Source organism: Ambystoma mexicanum, chromosome 11 (assembly GCF_040938575.1).
Source record: "Ambystoma mexicanum isolate Mex_15411 chromosome 11, UKY_AmexF1_1, whole genome shotgun sequence".
Classification (NCBI taxonomy): Eukaryota; Metazoa; Chordata; class Amphibia; order Caudata; family Ambystomatidae; genus Ambystoma; species Ambystoma mexicanum.
In genome coordinates, this window is record NC_090934.1 from 1,181,111,285 (window position 1) to 1,181,131,098 (window position 19,814).

The window sequence follows — 19,814 nt, forward strand, 5'->3', positions numbered from 1 at the left end:
GGTAATGTGTGTGACGTCACAAGCACTCCTGCAGAGAGGATTTTGTGCACACCAACTACCCACACCCCACTGCCCCTCCACCCCCCCCCCCATCAGAATTCTGGCACTAAACCATTCAGTGACTAATGGCCTATCATGAGCAGTTTCGTGCGCTACATTCTGATGGGAGGGGCTGCAAGCTGCTCTGCACTCTATGGAGGTCTCTGTGCAGGAGCCAGGCAGGGGCACCTGAGAAGTGGCTCGTGCTCATACCCACGCTAGAATGCATACCAAGATCACTGCTAGCTTTGAAACAAAGGGAGAGTATGTGCTGCCTGATCTGCGGACATTTGCCTTAGTGACACAAATAACACCATGAACAGAGAACACAGTCACTGCTTGCCTTAGGTAGTTTGGGGCATTAGGGGGGGCAGGATTTCAGAGCCCCCCCACCCCCCAGCCATTCTAGCTACGCCACTGACTGGGTGAGGGGAAACCCAAGTCAAAGTCCTCTATGACAAACACGGATCCGACACACAAGGGAGAAAATCTAAATGTAAACCTTGACTTTTTTTTTGTTATCATGCAGGTGGAGGTGCGTGGCTGGCAGTGACCTTGGGTGGAGGGTCACACGGCGGAGAGGTGGGCCGGTCTGCTCTGCGAGCGTCCTCCAATCAGGGAGTGCCTGGTCTGCTTGGTCCCACTGGCCCATGCGCGGGGATCTTTGACAGTCCTATGCCTGGCGTGGCGGGGACTTCCTCCGTCTCAGCCCCGTTACTCTGAGCACTCCACCCGCTGCAGGGTTCTGCCGGGCTCCCTGCAGCGCGCGCACTACGACACCTGGATCTCTGACCCCAGTTCCTGAGACCTCCCGTTGGGGGTAAGGATGGGTCGCTTGGGGTGGATGCCCCTTCTTCTGGCTGCCCTACTGCCCCACCTCTCTTCCCAAGATGGGGACATCGCTGCTCACCGCAGGTTTGAGTACAAGTTCAGCTTCAAGGGTCCACACTTAAGTTTTCCCATCGGGGATGTGCCCTTTTGGAGCCACTTTGGAGGTAAGATAGTCGGGGAGATGTCTGGGCGCGGGGAGGGCAGGGGTCTCCTGGTGCCACAATACACAATGGTTGGTAGGGTGAACACATGACGGTCCCCTGTCAAAATGATTCATTGGCAATGAATCATTGTCGTTTCTTATTTTCATTCCATTCAAACGAATGCATCTGGGAGTTGTAGTCTTGGTGGACTTCAGTGATTTCTAAAAGGAAATGACTTGAAGTTAATGGGGCACCCCACGAGGTGATTTCTGGGTACATTAAGCACGTGAGAGCGCAGAGTTGTGAGGGGGTATCTCAAAGTCACTTTGCAGATAAGTGAAATGAGCTGGATAAAGACCAGCCGCGTCCTTTTGTAGGTTCAGTCCGTAAGTTTGGGAGACTCCCCAAAGGGCGTTGGAGTCTCCCCAGCAAAGCCTGCCCGGCGATGGGGGGCACTTCTCGCCGGTAACTGACGGGACCTACGTGTGATGTGGTCTCCTCTGTGGCATTTATTTCTTGTAATCGGCCCTCCCTCCGGAGGAGTTAAACCCCAGTGAAGCTGCCCCGTTTCAGGCCGTTATTCTGATTTACCAGCTTGGCCGGCTATCCGCACTCACTTATGTCCCCATGTCAAGGTTGGCTGAAGCTGCTTAGAGTCGGGGATGTCCCATTTCAACATCTGTGCCCACTTACCCCTGGCCCCGCCTGCATTACAGCTTCGGTAAACAGCCTGAGGTTCCCTGATGATAAAGTCAAAAGAATGCAGCAAGGAGGCTAATGGGTGCAGATTGTCACGGGATTCGCAGGCAGGAGCTATTGCACGACAAAGAAGCAAAAAAGGTGATTAGAATGTTGCTGGATACTGCATGAGGTAGGTGACAGGCTTCAGGGCTCCAGCAAAGGTGTGCCACCTTTAATGTCGGAACACATGAAAGAGAGAGGTTCTAAGGTGCACACATGTAAACAATTCAAAAACAGTGGACCCACAGAAATCTGTAATCGTTGTGTGTAAATACAGACGTGTATTTGTGCAGCTTTGTAAACAGTAAAAGCTTCCAGTACTCGCATCTTCACCACACCATTTAGTTTGTAAGTTTTAAATTCCAGTGACGGATAACCCCAGGTCAGTCTCTTCATCGCAGAAGTAGTGATACGGGAGACCTGCTCTAGTGGTTCAATCACGTTAACACATTGAAAATAAGTGATTTTTAATTATTTCATGAAGTACAGACATATTCCTCCCTCGCAATAGGACTACCACGAGACTTTGATACCATCTGAGATGTAAATAACATGGATGGCCATTTGGCGGAGCTATTTGTGAGCGCCTGTTGGTGCTGGCCTAAATGAGCATTCTTAAAAGCAAACATACAGATGCCCACAGTCTAAATGTGCATTTGCTTGCACTGCGTTTGCGTTTTGTCTTAATGCTTGCCTGGGCGGAATCTTGCATATAATACACATTTTTCAATGAAATGCAAAAAAAGGCGGACCAACTTTTCTTCTGCGTGTCTTGCATTCGTTTCCCAAGTCCAGTCGTTCTTATCTCAGAAGCAGGATTCAGGGAGAGGTAGGCGGGGACTGCATTCAAGGTTCTTTTTGATGGAACCTTGGCTGCTGCAGCCCAGCACTAGCAGCATCTAACCTCTTCTTCACCCGGCGACCTCATATTTTGGGTTTGTGTTTCGTGCCGAGCTGACATACATCAGTGCAGGTGCCACTCCACAAGAAAGGAAGAAAAAGTAAAGTGGTCGTTGAAATGCGCGGGAGGAATCTAAGCGCCACCAAAATCGGCCCACACATTATGGTGACCAGATTTAAAAAGTAAAAAACCGGGACAGGGCAAAAACACAAAAGTAGGACTAACTCTTGAAAGTGGCTCTCAAGGCACTACACTTCAGTAGCGTTGGGAGGAGAAGGCGTTTTAAGTGTTATTGTTCAAAGCACATATCATAATTGATTTATCACAAATAAAAGCGATCTTAAGTTGTAAAATGCAGCTTTTCTTCTATGCGAGGTTGTGCATTCCTGGCTGCCATCTTTGAAGACCTAATACAAAAAACCAGGACCACTGCAGTTTCCAATGGGAACATAATCTTGAGAAAAGAGGACAGAGCACCAAATACAGGGACAGTCCCGGCAAAACCAGGACATCTGGTCACCCTACCACACATTAAAAGTGTAAAACCGGCCATTAATTAACAAATGAAGTTCGGGAATATGGCTGATTTCCCAAATGGGCAATCCTACCCTGTTTACGAGATAACTTTCGCAGATTCTTACACTCCCCCCTCCTCAACCAAACACATACAATCGCCATTCTTGCCCGCACATACACTCAAGCACATATGCATTAATAATCTCGAAAAAACACTACATTCAAACATATACGCCACACTTTTTTTGTTTTAACTTGCCGTATTTCACTGCTTTTAAGTCTGGCTGGTTGGGGCACCCCCAATTTACAGCACCTTAGTGTGGTCCTGTTCCTCCAAAAGCTTTGCGGCCTGGTGCCGGCAGGCACTTGGTTGCCAAGCATCACTGAAAGCTTGCAGATCTAAAGTTTCAGGACCAGCGCAGAGCTTGCACTTTTTTTCACCTCGCCTGGGTTAGCCTCCCTTTCATTATCTTTTACGTAAAAGTATCTGTTTCATTAGATCTCTTAGATCCGCTGCAGAACAGGAGTTATAAGCAATTCTTTAGAGGGGGAGGCTAACTCGTACCTAGCCCCCTTCAATCAAAAATAGTACATCTGTTAGATCTTCGTTAGATCCGGTATGACCAACCATTTTCAACATTAGATCTGCTACAGAAAAGGAGTTATAAGCAATTATTTAGAACAGGGATAACCTGTAATGAGCTAGTTAGCCCCCTCAAGCTAAAAATTCACAAAATTTGATGTCATTTGTTAGATATACATTCAATCCGGTATGATCAGGCAATTTTTTTGTTAGATCACACACATGTGCTGAAATATTTGGCTGCAAAGGAGGGGGGCTGGCCCCCCCTCAACTAAATTTGGGGGGAAAAGTCATTCATTTCAATACATATTTGTTAGATCGGGTATGATCTACCATTTTCAACATTAGATCCGCTACAGAACAGGAGTTATAAGCAATTATTTAGAGAGGGGGCTAATCAGTAATACGCTTGTTAGGCCCAAACAACCAAAAAATGCACAAACATCGAAGTCATTGGTTAGATATACGTTAGATCCGGTATGATCAGGCATTTTCTTTGTTAGATCAAACTCAGGTGCTGAAATATTTGGCTGCAAAGGAGGGGGGGATGCCCCCCCAACAACATTTTGGGAAAAAAGTAATTCATTTCAAAACATATTAGTTAGATCCAGTAAGATCAACAATTGTCAATGTTTGTTCCACTACGGAACAGGAGTTATAAGCAATAATTAAGAGACTTGGGGCTAACCCATAGTAAGCTAGTCACCCCCTTCAATCAAAAATAGTACACAAACATGTCATTTGTTAGGTCTTCATTAGATCCGGTATGATCAACCATTTTCAATGTTAGATCTGCTACAGAACAGGAGTTATACGCAATTATTTAGGGACCCCTAACCCGTAGTGTGTGAGTTAGCCCCCCTCAACCAAAAAATGCACAAATTGATTTCATTGGTTAGATATACGTAAGATTTGGTATGATCAGGCATTTATTTTGCTAGGTCACACACATCTGCTGAAATGTTTGGCGGCAATGGAGGGGGGCTGGCCCCCCCACAACATCATTTTGGAAAAAACATTAATTTCAATACATATTTGTTTGATCCGGTAAGATCAACAATTATTTAACATTAGATCTGCTACAGAAGAGGAGTTAGAAACTATTATTTAGAGGGGGTGAGACGCGGTGGCCCATCACAAATACCCGCGCTGACTCTTATGAAAAGTCCAAAGGTGTTTATTTCGATAAAAATGATCAGAATGACTACTAATCTCCTTAATTCTCTGGGGTCTAAGGGACTGGGAATGATTGGCGCTAGGGCCGTCCCTTTACTCTCTCGACTTTCACGGGTGTGAAACCCACCTCCCAGCCCAGACATCCCCATCGGCTGTTAGTAATCTTCAGATCGGTAACACATGTCGGTCTTCTACTTCTCTACTCTTCGGGGGTTTGCCGTAATACGATGGCTACTTGACTCCTTGGGGAACTACTAACTTTCCTTCTCCTATCGTTGGTTAGTCTCTCTGGCAATAGGGAATGGTGCCTTCTTTCATACTGCGTCACATACACCTCTCACTTCTGACCTTTCACTAATCTGACCTTGTAAGCTACCTTCCTCCCACCACATCACTGTCCCTTCCAATCTCTCACTCTGCCTTTCCACCTCCACCCTTCCGATCTTACTTCCTTTCCCACTTCTATTCTTTAACACTTCTACTTCCATCTATCTTTCTACTTCCGTTATTCCTTTTGCCTCCTTCCTCTCACTCTACTTCCCCACCTCACGCTATTCCCCTCATTATAATTTCTGTCTCGGTTAATGCCAATAGCCCCTCCTACTCTCCCACTAACTGTTGCTCATCCCGCTCTACTACTGTTCCTATTTTCCCTAATACCACAACCTTTCTACTGGCTATCACTCAACTTACCCTCCATACTGAATCTGTTGGTTGTCTCCATGGCCATCAATCTGGCTTTAGAGCATCCAGAGGCACGGAAACGTACCTTTTGAACACCCATGAAGGCCTGCTCTCAAATCTTGACTCCAACTCTCCCTCTGTCCTCATTCTTCTCAACCCCTCTTCTGCTTTCAATACGGTAAACCACAACATCCTGATCACCCGTTTCTGTGATACCCTGGGCATCACAGTTCAGGCCCTGGTGTGACTCTCCTCCTTTCTCTCTGACCAGCCCTCCCAGGTGGAACTCGGGCCCTTTCTCTCCTCTACCACTCTCTCTACTTGTGGTGTCCCCCAGGGATCTAACCTTTTCCCCTGGTTCTTCAATATCTACATGGCCCCCTTGGCCCACAGGATCTCTACCTTTACCTCTAACTTTCAGTGTTGTGCAGATGCCACGGAGCTGTCTTTCAGGCTACCCTCGGCGGCCTCCTCCTCCTCGCTCATCCCTGACTGTCTATCCGCAATTCAGGCTTGGTGTGCTGCTAACTGTGTATGCCTGAATGCCAGTAAGGCAGAGATGGTCCTCATTGGGACCCCCGCTCCCGCTTTCTCACTGGCCTCCCTCCCTTGATCCTGTGCCCTCACCTACCAATGAGGCAAAAAATCTTGAGGTCATCTTCGACTCCACTCTTTCCTTCTCTTCTCACATCTCAGACATCTCCAAAAAGTCCAACTACCAACTGCATCTCCTCAGAGTTAGTCTACCTTTTCTCACTTGCCCCCAGAGGCTCATCACATTCAATGATATCACCATAAACCCTGCAACAGCCTCCTTCTCAATCTTCCTACTTCTACTCTCCATCCTCTACAACTCATACAGAACAGAACTGCAAGACTTATCCTTGGTCTCAAGCCCTGGGACCGCATCTTTCCAGCGCTGAAATCCCACCACTGGCTCCCCGTGGTCGCAAGGATCAAGTTCAAGACCCTCTGCATTATCCGAAAAGCTTTCTGGGGCCCGGGTCCGCACTATCTACAATGCTCTCTTCCTAAATACTCTCCCTCTAGAGTCCTCCTCTCGTCCTCCAACATTCTGCGGGTGAACAGCTTTCACAAACAGAGATTTGGGGGTAGATATTTGTCCTCTGCAGGTACTTCCCTCTCGAACAGCCTTTCTGCCTTTCTCTGTCTTGAGCCGTAGAACCTTAAGTTCCAAAAACGCCTCAAGACTTTCCTTTTCTCTTCCTCCTTCTCTCACCCTCTCCCCTGGTAACCTACTTTCTTTTCTCTCCACCCTCCTTCTCCTGCCTAACTCCTTTTCGTTTCTGCTGACTGGTTGCCTGGTTCACCTCCAGGGACTCCCCGGGCCACTGCACTTTGTTCAACATTACTGCACTTTCAGCTTGCGCTCCGTGAGCGGGGCAACCTCTCTGCACTTAACCCAGGGCCATGCTGGACCGGAAGCCCCCCCCGCCCCCTTCGCCTCACATTTGTCTGTACGTATGCATGACTTAAATATACTAGGAGAAGTTAGTTTGTCTGTCCTGCCCCCCCACCATTTTTCTGCCCCCCTCGCAAGCTTGGCACTAGGAGAAATGTCATCAGGCTTAGTATACTAGTTTTCTGTTAGATCATTCAGAATCTTCAAGGCCTAAGAATGATTACTGTATTCCCTTGTTAGCTTCCTGCCTTGAAGCGCTTTGAAGCACTTCACCTGTGTATAAGCGCTATATGCTACCATGCTACCTGAGGGTCTGGGCGTGTAACAAATACAATAAATAAATAAATATAAATAAACAATAAATAAATACTACCTTCCAAGTTACTCAGGGATATTGTGCCCAACCTCTACTAGCCCCTATTCAACCCTCAGGGACTTCCAGGGATATGGTGTCCTGCTCACCCTTCTACTACTAATGTGCTTCGCTCGCTACTCCCACCACCTACTTTACTCCCAACAACTACTATTGCAACCTCTGCTCCTACTACTCCTACTCTACTTCTACTAATGGATGAGCAGTGGGCCAGCGGTTGAGCTGCCTTCCCCTGTTACGTTGTGCTTGACCCATGTATGTGTGTTGTGCTGTTCTGCTTCTGCAGAAGATGGTGGGCTGAGCATCTGGAACATGTTCCTTTGAAAACCACAATGGTCTTGGCTTACTCTCAAGTGAGAAGCTATATGGGGTACTTGGCTGTCTCACTGCACAGGTGGGTGGGACAGGTGGTGCTGTTCCCCCCCTGCCCCCTGCCCTCATGCCTTCACAGGTTTGGGTCAATGTCCCGGGAGGATAGCTCAGCGGCAACGTGCGCGCTTTAGGACGACGACACGAAGCAACACAAGTTCGACCCCGGGTCCGCGCTTAGAAACCTCTGGGTGTTTAAGCGCGTTATAAATACGCAACTAAGACAAAAAAAACAAAACAATTACGCATCCAAAAAACGAACAATTCCTGTAACAGCGCCTCGATGCCTGTGGGCTGTGTGAGCGCTTTAAAAATGTAAAAATTAAAATAAATAAATGTCTGGACAAAAAAGTTGCCTGTGACTCCTGGGGGTGGACCACTTGGCTCACGCATCTATGAAGAATGCACCTAGCTGCGAGATTTGGTGTGAATTGTAGGACACATTGATTGACACTTCAAGCACACCATGTGGCCCTGGATTCCTCCTATGGCTCTACCTGTCTGAGGGTCGCTTGAATGTCAATAGCCGAGGGACACACCCCATGTGCATGGCTGGGGCTGTTGCAGCGACCACGTTCCCTTCATCCCCCTATGGTCAGACCCTGATCAGCACCATCGCAGGATCCCATGACCTGCTGCAGAGGCTTGTTGCAGGAGCATCGTAGCCTCCGTTTTCCCACCCGTGGGGTTGGGCGGGCCAGGCTCCCAGTGTGCCCGAGTGGTGGTGGTAGTGGCAGCGGCAGCCTAAATACCTGATGCACCTTCCCCTACCCCGGGGGCAGCTGGCAATGCCACTTGTCACCGTCTGTGGTGTCCCATGTCTGTCTGCAAGGGACAGCCCTGTAGTGAAGGCCTTGCGACTGCATCTGATGCCAACCCCTCCTATGTGTTATTTGGCGCAAATCAGAACAGCGCACAGATGGCTATGCCAGAGGCACAGGGCTGGGGCATACCCCCTCAGACAGCCCAGCCCCTGAAGCCGGCTGCCTGAACTTTGGTTCCTCGACCAGGACCTCAGAATAGACGTGGCGACCTCCTGAATTGAAGCATAGCGCTAAGCGGAGGAAAAGAGACTAACCAGTATTCCCTCACAAAGGGCAAATGAAGAGGGAAGAACCCAGTGCAGAATCCACATCCGGCAGCAGGGTGAGACCGGTATCATCCCCCCCCCCCGGCATGCTGTGATTGGGTCATCTTGGAGTTAGGTTGCTTGGGAATGCAGGCCAAAGTGGGTGGTAAACTTCATGTAAGGCCAAATACAGACAGGAGACCGCTAGCTGACAAGTACCATAAGGGAATGTTGAAAAGAACTCTGAAGACAGAGTACAAGAGGGCTCGAAACTGTTGAGAGGTAAATAGGTGGGGTCCATGCAGTCCGCTCAGAGGATTCAACACAGCGGGCAGGTTGGTTTTCCCCTCGTGGGACTGCCACCCGGACCCACACGGCCCCTGCAGGTTGCATTTCCTCAATGGTGGTGCACTGCGACTGGCTCTGGGTCTATGGGCGTAATTTTAGGGGGGACAGGGGTGTTTGTCCCCGCCAACTTTCATGGCTCACCATTTTGTCCCCATTCATTTGGCTGGGGCACCTTTTCTACAGATGTCATGTCCCCCCCAACATTTTCAGTAAAGTTACTTCGCTGTCTGGGTCGGCTGAGAGGGCTCTCTGATCCGGTAGAGAGTGGCAGCAGTCTTGCCATGTCCGCAGGGCTGAGGGAGATTGACTGCTGTCGTGTCCTCCTCAACCAACTATCCCGGCCCCTCTCAGGGGTTCACCTGGTCATTGATGGGGAATAGGAACCCCTGATCTAAGTGCGACGGTCAACTGGTTTGGCTTGTCCTTAGTGCGCCACAACTGTTTTATGCTGCTGGGCAGCAGGGGCCACAAAGGATGCCAAGGGTCTGCGATGATATCAGTTACCCACCCAACCCATTTTCAAACACAGACCAAGGAGTCAAATGTGGGTAAGAGTCAGAGGCCAGTACCAAACCCTTGGCGTAATGAAAGTGAGGGCTAATGCACACTGGCTGAGGTGGGATCCCGTTGTGGCAGCTGCATCACCGGCCCTCTACCCCTCTCTGTCGGGGAAGTGGAGCATGAGCATGTGTGATAGGACCCACAAGATGGTGAACAATGCCTGGGCAGGGTAAAACCAGAGGAAATACTGGTGGATGTCCGTAGCGCTCCTGATGTGCAAATCGGGTCATCCAACCTGGAAACGGGGAAAAAAACAAATCAAACCAGCTAGTAGCTGGCCCCCTCTGAAGTTACCCTAAGTAGACCTCGCACTCGTAAATCCCACTTTGACCTGGTAAAGCAAATTATCAGAGGTCTTGAAGGCGATAGTATCTCAACCTATTCTCATACTTAAAATGGACAAGAAGTCCAGCTCACTGGTGTGGAGACAGGTGCACAGTGGGCCACTTTTGGGAAGCAGAACTGGCACTGAGGGATGAACCTAATGCTGGGTTAAGGCGACCCATGCCAACACTCATCCAACCCCAGAAAAGGTGTTGGTTGATGCAGACAAAAGGACGGTGGCCATGGAAGATGAAATCTGCTAAGGAGTGAGTAACAACTCACCTGCTTAATCAACTGGCCTTAAAATGGATTTAGCTAGAGCTGGATCGTCAGGACCATTCTAGGCCATCGTCGGTGCTCATTGTCAGTGCTGAGAGCCACGGGGCAAAGCCGCCGCAGGTGCAGATCTTGGTGGCAACATTTCAAAAGAAAACTTTAAAGGCTGAAGTGGAGGAGGGTTCCATGTGAACCGCAGTTGAACATGGGTAAGTCGATCCCAAGAGATAGGCGAGAGCCATTTGGAAAGGACGGGCGATGGCCTCCATTGATCTACGCTGATTGTAACGGAGTTGGGATTGGATGCCGAAACCAGGAGTGGCAGAGATGGGTGCGTTCGTGCTGTACAGTGAGGTAATGCAAATGATCCCAGAGAAACTGGCGGGAGCCCTGGCCCTCTCCAGATGGTCAAACTCAAGTTGTTGAGGGCAGAGCCCCCGACAGCTAGGGGTGGCATTGAGTAGACCCTAGCTGTCAAGTCACCCTGTCCCACGAAGGACCTCTTCACCCAGTTGTGTTTCTGTTGATTACCCACACTGCATGTCTATTTGAGCAGACACCGAGATTATGTGAGCTCTGCTGTTGCCCCTGACCACCTGGCCCAGCCCCAGTAGCACTACCCTGGGACACCTACTGTACCGTGGCACCCACCTGGGTCTCCAGCTGCCAGCCTCTCCCTCTGTGGCCAGGCCTGTAGCTCTCAACCTGCTCCGGGGACACATCCCAGCATGGAGGAGCCCATCCAGCTCCCCTGACGCACACCTGTCCCACGGGGAGACACTTCACACCTGCTATCATGGAGCCTGGCTGCAGACAAATGTAGTAGACAGCTGTGCCAGGTGCGACTGTGGCCATATGTTATGTTATGTTACTTTGCATTTATATAGTGCCTCATGTACCATTGGTATGGTCTGAAGGCGCTGGTAGGTTGAACGCCCTTGGGAACCGGAGTTCAAGTCAGTAGAGAGAGTAGAGAGTCAAAGGTGCGTGTGAGCACCGGATATGTGTGCAGCTGGTGTGGCATTTGTGTAATAGCTGCTTCTTAGCGGTAGGTGTGGTGGTTGAGAGATCAGGAGTATGTGTTGGTTCTGGCAGGATTTATCCAGACCGAATGTGGCTGCGTTAGGTCTGAGGAGAACGCCTGGCTGGGGGGTGTGTAACCAGCAGTGTTTACTTAGAATGATGGGGAGTATGCAGCAGATGTTGGTATGGGAACAGTTATACCGAATGGTGTCATATATCCCTGTGTTCTAGCTGAATGGTGGTGTAAAGAAGAGAGTAAGTGTGGTGATGTGATATGATGGGTTACATGCTCTTTCAAACGTTCCATGCACTCCAAACCATTCTATGTAGGTCACGCAATTCTACGCGCTCCAATCCGTTCCATGCACTCCAGTCTGCCCCACGCACTCCAGCCTGTCCCACGCACTCCAGCCTGTCCCACGCACTCCAGCCTGTCCCCCGCACTCCAGCCTGTCCCCCGCACTCCAGTCTGTCCCCCGCACTCCGGTCTGTCCCCCGCACTCCAGTCTGTCCCCCGCACTCCAGTCTGTCCCACGCACTCCAGTCTGCCCCACGCACTCCAGTCCGTTTCATGCATTCGGATCTGTTCTATTTACTCCGATTCGTTCCGTGTACTATAAGTTGTTTTATGCACTTCATCCACATACTTCATCTGTTCCATCCACAGACGTCGCCCGTTCCATCCACAGACGTCGCCCGTTCCATCCACAGACGTCGCCCGTTCCATCCACAGACGTCGCCCGTTCCATCCACAGACGTCGCCCGTTCCATCCACAGACGTCGCCCGTTCCATCCACAGACGTGTCGCCCGTTCCATCCACAGACGTCGCGCCCGTTCCATCCACAGACGTCGCGCCCGTTCCATCCACAGACGTCGCGCCCGTTCCATCCACAGACGTCGCGCCCGTTCCATCCACAGACGTCGCGCCCGTTCCATCCACAGACGTCGCGCCCGTTCCATCCACAGACGTCGCCCGTTCCATCCACAGACGTCGCCCGTTCCATCCACAGACGTCGCGCCCGTTCCATCCACAGACGTCGCGCCCGTTCCATCCACAGACGTCGCGCCCGTTCCATCCACAGACGTCGCGCCCGTTCCATCCACAGACGTCGCGCCCGTTCCATCCACAGACGTCGCGCCCGTTCCATCCACAGACGTCGCGCCCGTTCCATCCACAGACGTCGCGCCCGTTCCATCCACAGACGTCGCGCCCGTTCCATCCACAGACGTCGCGCCCGTTCCATCCACAGACGTCGCGCCCGTTCCATCCACAGACGTCGCGCCCGTTCCATCCACAGACGTCGCGCCCGTTCCACCCACAGACGTCGCGCCCGTTCCACCCACAGACGTCGCGCCCGTTCCGTCCACATACGTCGCCCGTTCCGTCCACATACGTCGCCCGTTCCGTCCACATACGTCGCCCGTTCCGTCCACATACATCACCCATTCCATACACATACTTCACCCGTTCCGTCCGCTCTATGCATTCAGCGGCTCTACGCAATCATCCGGCTCTTTGGCTCTACGCAACTCATCTGCTCTACGCAGTCATCTGCTCTAGGCACTCGTCAAATTTGTCCCAGTCGAAGTACCAGATAGCCTAGGACAGTCACCCATTACCACATGGCTGTGCAGCCATGAGGCTGTGTCTGCCTTAAGGCCACCATCCAGGGTCTGGGGCTGAAGCTGCCACCCACGACCAAGGCCCATCCTCTCTTCCCTGACTCCCTTGAGTTGGATCCTTCCACTTCGCCGTTGGCTGGGCCCAACCCATCTGGTCTGCTGGGCTTATGAAAAAGGGGGTACAGTGCTCAACGCTCATCCCACATCCCCACAGGTATGCACCAAGGGTGCATGGGAGTTTCCTGTGCACACCATGGTGCAGCAGGAGGAGTAATGATAGAGACCCTTGTGGTACAACCAATGTGGCAGCGCCATTGATGAAACTGTGCCTCAATGAATAACTACTAACAGATTACAGCGAGGTAGCTGCTCTGCCACTCACAAACACCTGACCCAGAATTAGGTTGTCTACAAATCATCAAGCACCACATTCCCCACAAACATGAGTTGCACGACGGGTAAGCGTTCTCTTACTGCTGCTCTGAGATCCCAAAAACACCTTCCCAGGCCAGTGCGACCCTCGCGACATCCCCGCCACCTCTCCTGCTTCCCGACCTCCAGTCCTGTCTCCCTAGCCCTCCCCCAGGCCCTGATTGTCTAGATCCTCCTGTGCACTGTAAGGGCCTAACCCATGGGCACAAACGCTCCCTGCGCCATTTCTCCACCAGGCTACAGGTAAGCGTTCTCTTGCTGCTGCCCTGAGATCCCAAAAACACCTTCTCAGGCAAGAGCGACCCTCGCGGCGTCCCCGGCACATCTCTTGCTTCCCGACCTCCAGTCCTGCCTCCCTAGCCCTCCCCCAGGCCCTGATTGGCTGGATCCTTGTGTGCACTGTAAGGGCCTAACCCGTGGGCACAAACGCTCCCTGTGCCATTTCTCCACCAGGCTACAGGTAAGTATTCTCTTACTGCTGCCCTGAAATCCCAAAAACGCCTTCCAAGGCCAGCGTGGCCCACACGGCATCCCCGGCACCTCTCTTGCTTCCCGACCTCCAGTCCTGCCTCCCTAGCCCTCCTCAGGCCCTGATTGGCTGGATACTCGTGTGTACTGTAAGGGCCTAACCCTTGGGCACAAACGCTCCCTGCACCACTTCTCCACCAGGCTACAGGTAAGCGTTCTCCTGCTGCTGCCCTGAGATCCCAAAAAAACACCTTCCCAGGCCAGCGCCACCCTAACCCGTGGGCACAAACGCTCCCAAACGCACAAACTGCCCTGCAACCTTGTGAGCCCTTATTTTAAAAAATCTGGTGCTCCAGGCACCGCGTCCACTGTGCTCCCCAGGCTCCATTTCCTCCTCTCACGTCTCACCCGCCTTCCAAACCGCCCATGAACCCAACGCTCCTGTGCCTTAACCGCCCACTCCAGGGTAGCCCTCTGCCTGGCAGCCCCTCTGGCTAAGGGCGGGTCCTTCAGAGGGGGCTCCAGAAAGTGTCAGCAGGTATCCACAGGAGACGCCAGGGAAGCCAGTAGCCAGCCGTCAACCAGCACCGACTACCAAAAAAAAAAAGTAAGTGTGGCATTTACTCTAGAGCAATTACTCTACTCCAGAAAGCCCAGCCACTCTACATTATTCTACCTTTAAACTGTGTATGTTTGCATATGCTACACTTAGACGGAATTGTAGATGTTAGCATGCACCACACATAGATGTAATCAATTGCATACCTCCCTCTTAGTCTAACATTCGAGACAGTGCACTGAAAGTTTACTGAATTATACTCCAACCCATAAAACTGTCATATAGTGTGCTCAAAGATTACTAGAAAGTTTCTTAGATGGATTAATGAACATTACCTTGGGTCGCCTCTAGATGGAAGTGTGATTGTTAGCATGTCCCACACCCAGATGGAATTTATGAATGTCAACAGGTCACACACTTACATGGAATCATGACCATTAGCCTGCGTCGTATCTAATAGAATTTCTAAATGGAATTGTGCATGTTAGGATGTCCCACAATGTGATAGAAATGTGAATGTTACCATGTGCCACACTTAGGCTAAGTCACATCTAGTTAGAATGGAATTTTCAGCATGTTCCACACTTAGATAGGATTGTGAATAGTAGCATGTGCCTCACTTAGTTGGAACTGTGAATGGCAGCATGTCCCACACTTTGTTGGAAATGTGAATGGTAGCAAGTCCCACACTTTTTGGAAATGTGAATGGTAGCATGTCCCACACTTTGTTGGAAATGTGAATGGTAGCATGTCCCACACTGTTGGAAATGTGAATGGTAGCAAGTCCCACACTTTGTTGGAAATGTGAATGGTAGCAAGTCCCACACTTTGTTGGAAATGTGAATGGTAGCAAGTCCCACACTTTGTTGGAAATGTGAATGGTAGCATGTGCCACACTTAGATAAAATCATGAACATTAGCCTACATCGCATCTTGATATAAATGTGAATGTTAGCATGTCCCAAACCTAGATAGAATTGTGAACAGTAGCATGTCCCACACCTAGATGGAATTGTGATTATTAGGGCATGCCACCAATTGTGAATGGTAGCATGTTGTGCCACATTGTGATTATTAACATATGCCACAATCAGAGGGAATTGTGATTATTAGCATATGCCACACCTAGACGTAATCGTGAACATTGGCCGGCGTCACATCTAGATGGGATCGTGAAGGTCAGCATGTGCCACACTCAGATAAAATTATAATTATTAGAACATGCCACACTTGGATGGAATTGTAAATGTTAGCATGTGCCACACCCAGACATAATCGTGAACATTAGCCGACTTCGCCTCTAGACGTAATCATGCACATTAGCCGGCTTCGCCTCTAGATGTAATCGTGAACATTAGCCGGTGTTGCATCTAGATTGGATTGTGAAGGTCAGCGTGTGCCACACTCGGACGGAATTGTGATTGTTAGCATGTGCCACACTTCGATGGAATTATTAATAGCATATGCCACACCTCGACGTAATCATGAACGTTAACCGCCGTCACCTCTAGACGTAATCGTGAACATTAACCAGCATTGCATCTAGATGGAATTGTGAACAGTAGCTTGTCACACACCTAGATGGAATTGGGATTATTAGCACATGCCACCAATTGTGAATGGTAGCATGTGCCACACTTAGAGATGAAATTGTGGACATTAGCCTAAGTCGCATCTAGATAGAATGGAATTGTCAGCATGTCCCACACTTTGATAGAATTCTGAATGGTAGCATATGCCACACTAAGAGGAAATTGTGATTATTAGCATATGCCACACCTATACGTAATCGTGAACATTGGCCGGCGTTGCATCTAGATGGGATTGTGAAGGTCAGCATGTGTCACACTTAGATGAAATTATAATTATTAGCACATGCCACACTTAGATGGAATTGTAAATGTTAGCATGTGCCACATCCAGACGTAATCATGAACATTAGCTGGCGTCGCCTCTAGACTTAATCGTGAACATTAGCCGCCGTCACCTATAGACGTAATCGTGAACATTAACCAGCGTTGCATCTAGAAGGGATTGTGAAGGTCAGCATGTGCCACAATCAGGTGGAATTGTGATTATTAGCACACGCCACACTTAGATGGAACTATGAATGTTAGTACGTACCCCACCTAGACGTAATCATAAACACTAGCCGGCGTCGTATCTAGATAGGTTTAAAATGTCAGCATGTGCCACACTTGCATACAATTGTGATTGTTAGCATTTTCCCAATTAACCAATCCACTAATGGTTTCATCCCTCTGCATATACCTGTCAAACTCTAACCAAACACAACCACAAGCCTATAACACAACAATCCGTACAAACTTCACTACACTGTAACAACAAAACAAACCACACATAGACTCGCACAACAGCACACGACGACTATCGACCGGAAAACATCCCAAGCCCAGCCAACGGGATTGTGACGAATCCCAGGGTATTGTCACTGCTTCCATGGAGGAAGCCCCTTTCCATGAGGCCAGGCAGGTAAGGTCGCTACCCATTAGTCCCCCTCGCTGTATTCCCTCCTTCATTTCTGTCCCCTCCTTCCTTTCACCCCACTCCGTACCCTAGGGTACCCCACACCTCTATGTAGAGATGAGGAAACCAAGTCCCAAGAGAATACTGGGACGAAGAAGAGTGATACTGAACTCTATCATAATGATCATCATTTCAGTACTGTGAAGAAGCAGAATGGTGGAGCAATAAGGTATTCTTATAGGAACCAGAATATGCAGTCTAGTTGCAGGAGACTGCCTATTGGTTACCAGGACTACAGATTAAAGGAAGGACTAAGCCATTCGTCGAGCCTGCCTGGAGGAACCAAGAGTGAAGTTTGAATGCAGCAGAGAGAGAGAGAGACACACAGGAAGAAGCTGCAGACCATGATGATGGTGGAATCTCCGTCTCTAAAGGTGTTGCCAAGAACCAGCAGACCACGAGAAAGCAGAAAAGAACCAAGTACGTGGAAGACTTGAGATACCTCCTGGAGGGAAGCTGCGCAGGCCATCTCGCTGGAGGCGAAGAAGAGATGCATAAGACAGCGGCAGCTGAGAGAAAAAGATCTGAAGGCTGTCCAGAGAGTCGAAGGAGCCAGAGCAGGGCGCCATGCAGCAGGAGCCCCCAAAAACAAATAACGGGTGCTGCATGGGTGCATGAGAGGGGCTGAGAACCGAACAAGGGGAAGCTAAGGAGGGTCGGGGACCCGATATGAACTAAAGCTGATAATACATGGGTCAAGGACCCGCAGAGAAATATAAGGACAGTTATATGCTGCATCAGTGGACACTTGGCAAGAGAGTAAACCAAATGTCCTCGAGGGCTACTACAAAGGGGTCCGGTACCCAGGTGAACCACAGAGGCAAACCCAAAACAAACAGGTCAAAGACTCAAAAGAAATACAAGGGCAATGAAAAGCAAAAAGGAACTTTACAGAACATCCTATGAGGAACAGTACCTGGCAGGAGAGCACACCAGGTCTTTTCAGTTGGACATCGAATGAGAGTTAAGGGTAGAGAACCCGCAAGAGGAACACACCACAGTCTGGGGTTGGGCAAGGCTCACAAGAGCAAGGCAAATGGGTCAGGGAACCATAATAGAGGAAGAGACATTTTTAAGGGGCTGATGCCCAGAGCAAGTCGGGAAGAGCCCGACAGAATATAAAGGGGTCTGTGACCCACACAGAAGAGTAAGGAAGAGTCAGGGAGCACCAGAGACAACCCAGAAGGATCTGGGATGCATGTGAAAGAGTACAAGAAGTTGAAACAAGGGGTTGAAGAGCCACTTCTAAAGGAAGAGACATTTGCTGGAATTCTGAATTCGATAGTCAAGTCTGGCAGGATAGTGTACCAGACTTGGTGCTACAGTTTTGAATTGAAGACAAGAACAAGGGGAAGAGACTCCTCCATTTGATACGTAGGAACTATTCTTAAAGAGTCACTCGTGTTTTCACACCACAAACTGAACTTTTTTCAGGGGCTGTATCCAGAACGAGGGAAGCCTCCCGCTGGATCAAGAAGATGTCCAGTTTTCCTTAGCTAGTTTAGAGAAAGGGACGGAAATAGGTTTCGACACAAGACGGTGGACATTTTATTTTACAAGACATCCTGACCGAGTACTTAGTGTTTTTGTTGAGGTAGGGCATCCCCTCATAGAAATGGGGCAAGATAGGTTTCTCCTTTTCTTTACTTTTATAATAGTATTTGCTAACAAGCATTCCACCACTGTGTCAGACTTTTACTTCTGCACCCTTAGAATAGCCACCTGCCACCTGGTGCTTTCTCTGTTTCTTTCTTTCGTCTGTGTGAAGACTTCACCAGTGGAGTGTCAGTCTGTCCTTTCTGTTTGACTTGTATTCTGTATTCTTTGCATGGTTTTCTTTGTCTCAGTAGAACACAGGTTTTCCTTCACAGGTACAATTCAAGTATTTGAACTACAATAATAAATTCTGATTTGTTCTTCATGTCTTTCTTCAGGAGATGTCCTTAAAGGTGTTTTAGTGATATGTAGCTCAGAGAGTTACACACAAGAACCAGAGTCCTTGTCCCCAGACGGATTCTCTCCCCCGGTCTCTACCCTTTCTATGGGCAATACCCCCTAGAAAGGGTATTGCGTACCGGGCTGTGACCCCTGAACTCAGAGGGAAAGGCTGCCCCTAGGGAAGACATAGCAGAATCCTGCGATACATCACAACGGGATGGAAAGTCTCCCTGCACGGGTAAATGCAGCATCCTCTAGTGTGATTGCCACATTTTTGGTGTTGACTCTTTGCTGGTGTCTCATATTCAAGACGAGTATGGTCCGTCTACAGTATCAGAGACTGTAGCACCCCATATGCAGGATAAATACCCTAAATTAACCCCTCCAGTGCAGGCAGAAAACATAGCTGTCTGGCACAAGCTAGCATAAGTTGTTGAAATTCTCAGCATCTCGCCAGCAAGTGTCAAAGTAGGGTGTTTTACAGATGCTGAGGGGGTGGGGGGGTCAGTGACAGACAAAAGGGCATGTTTGTTGACAGCAAGTGTACAGAGGGTGACTATTTTTAAAACAGAACCATGAGGGGGTGGGCGCGCCTGAGAGCCCGACCAAGATGGCCGCAGGGGGAACGAGCTCCGAATGTGGCGAGCAATAATCTTTGAATAATTCCCATGTATCAGTATCGGTTTTTGGCAGGATTGGCCTCAGGCTGTGTATAAGAATGTGGGGGCAACACCAGTATAAAATGGTGGGACTGTAGCTGCCTCTCAATGCTGCAAAGTGAGAGGCGCTGGATGCCTGGAGGTGGCTAGGAGTGACTGGGACTCCAAGGAGAAGACTGAAAAATAATGCGATTCAATGAACTTTAA

At 49.6% G+C, this 19,814-nt stretch overlaps 1 protein-coding gene across 1 annotated transcript in view; it reads left to right on the top strand.

Moving 5' to 3' along the window:
- Positions 1-732: 732 nt before the first annotated feature.
- Positions 733-19,814, top strand: part of LMAN1L (lectin, mannose binding 1 like) — a 463,181-nt gene continuing 444,099 nt past the window's right edge. The window contains exon 1 of the mRNA XM_069625277.1: positions 733-1,034. Within this exon, the coding sequence (XP_069481378.1) occupies positions 866-1,034 (169 nt within the window). The 5' untranslated portion in view covers positions 733-865. The remainder of the gene's footprint in view (positions 1,035-19,814) is intronic.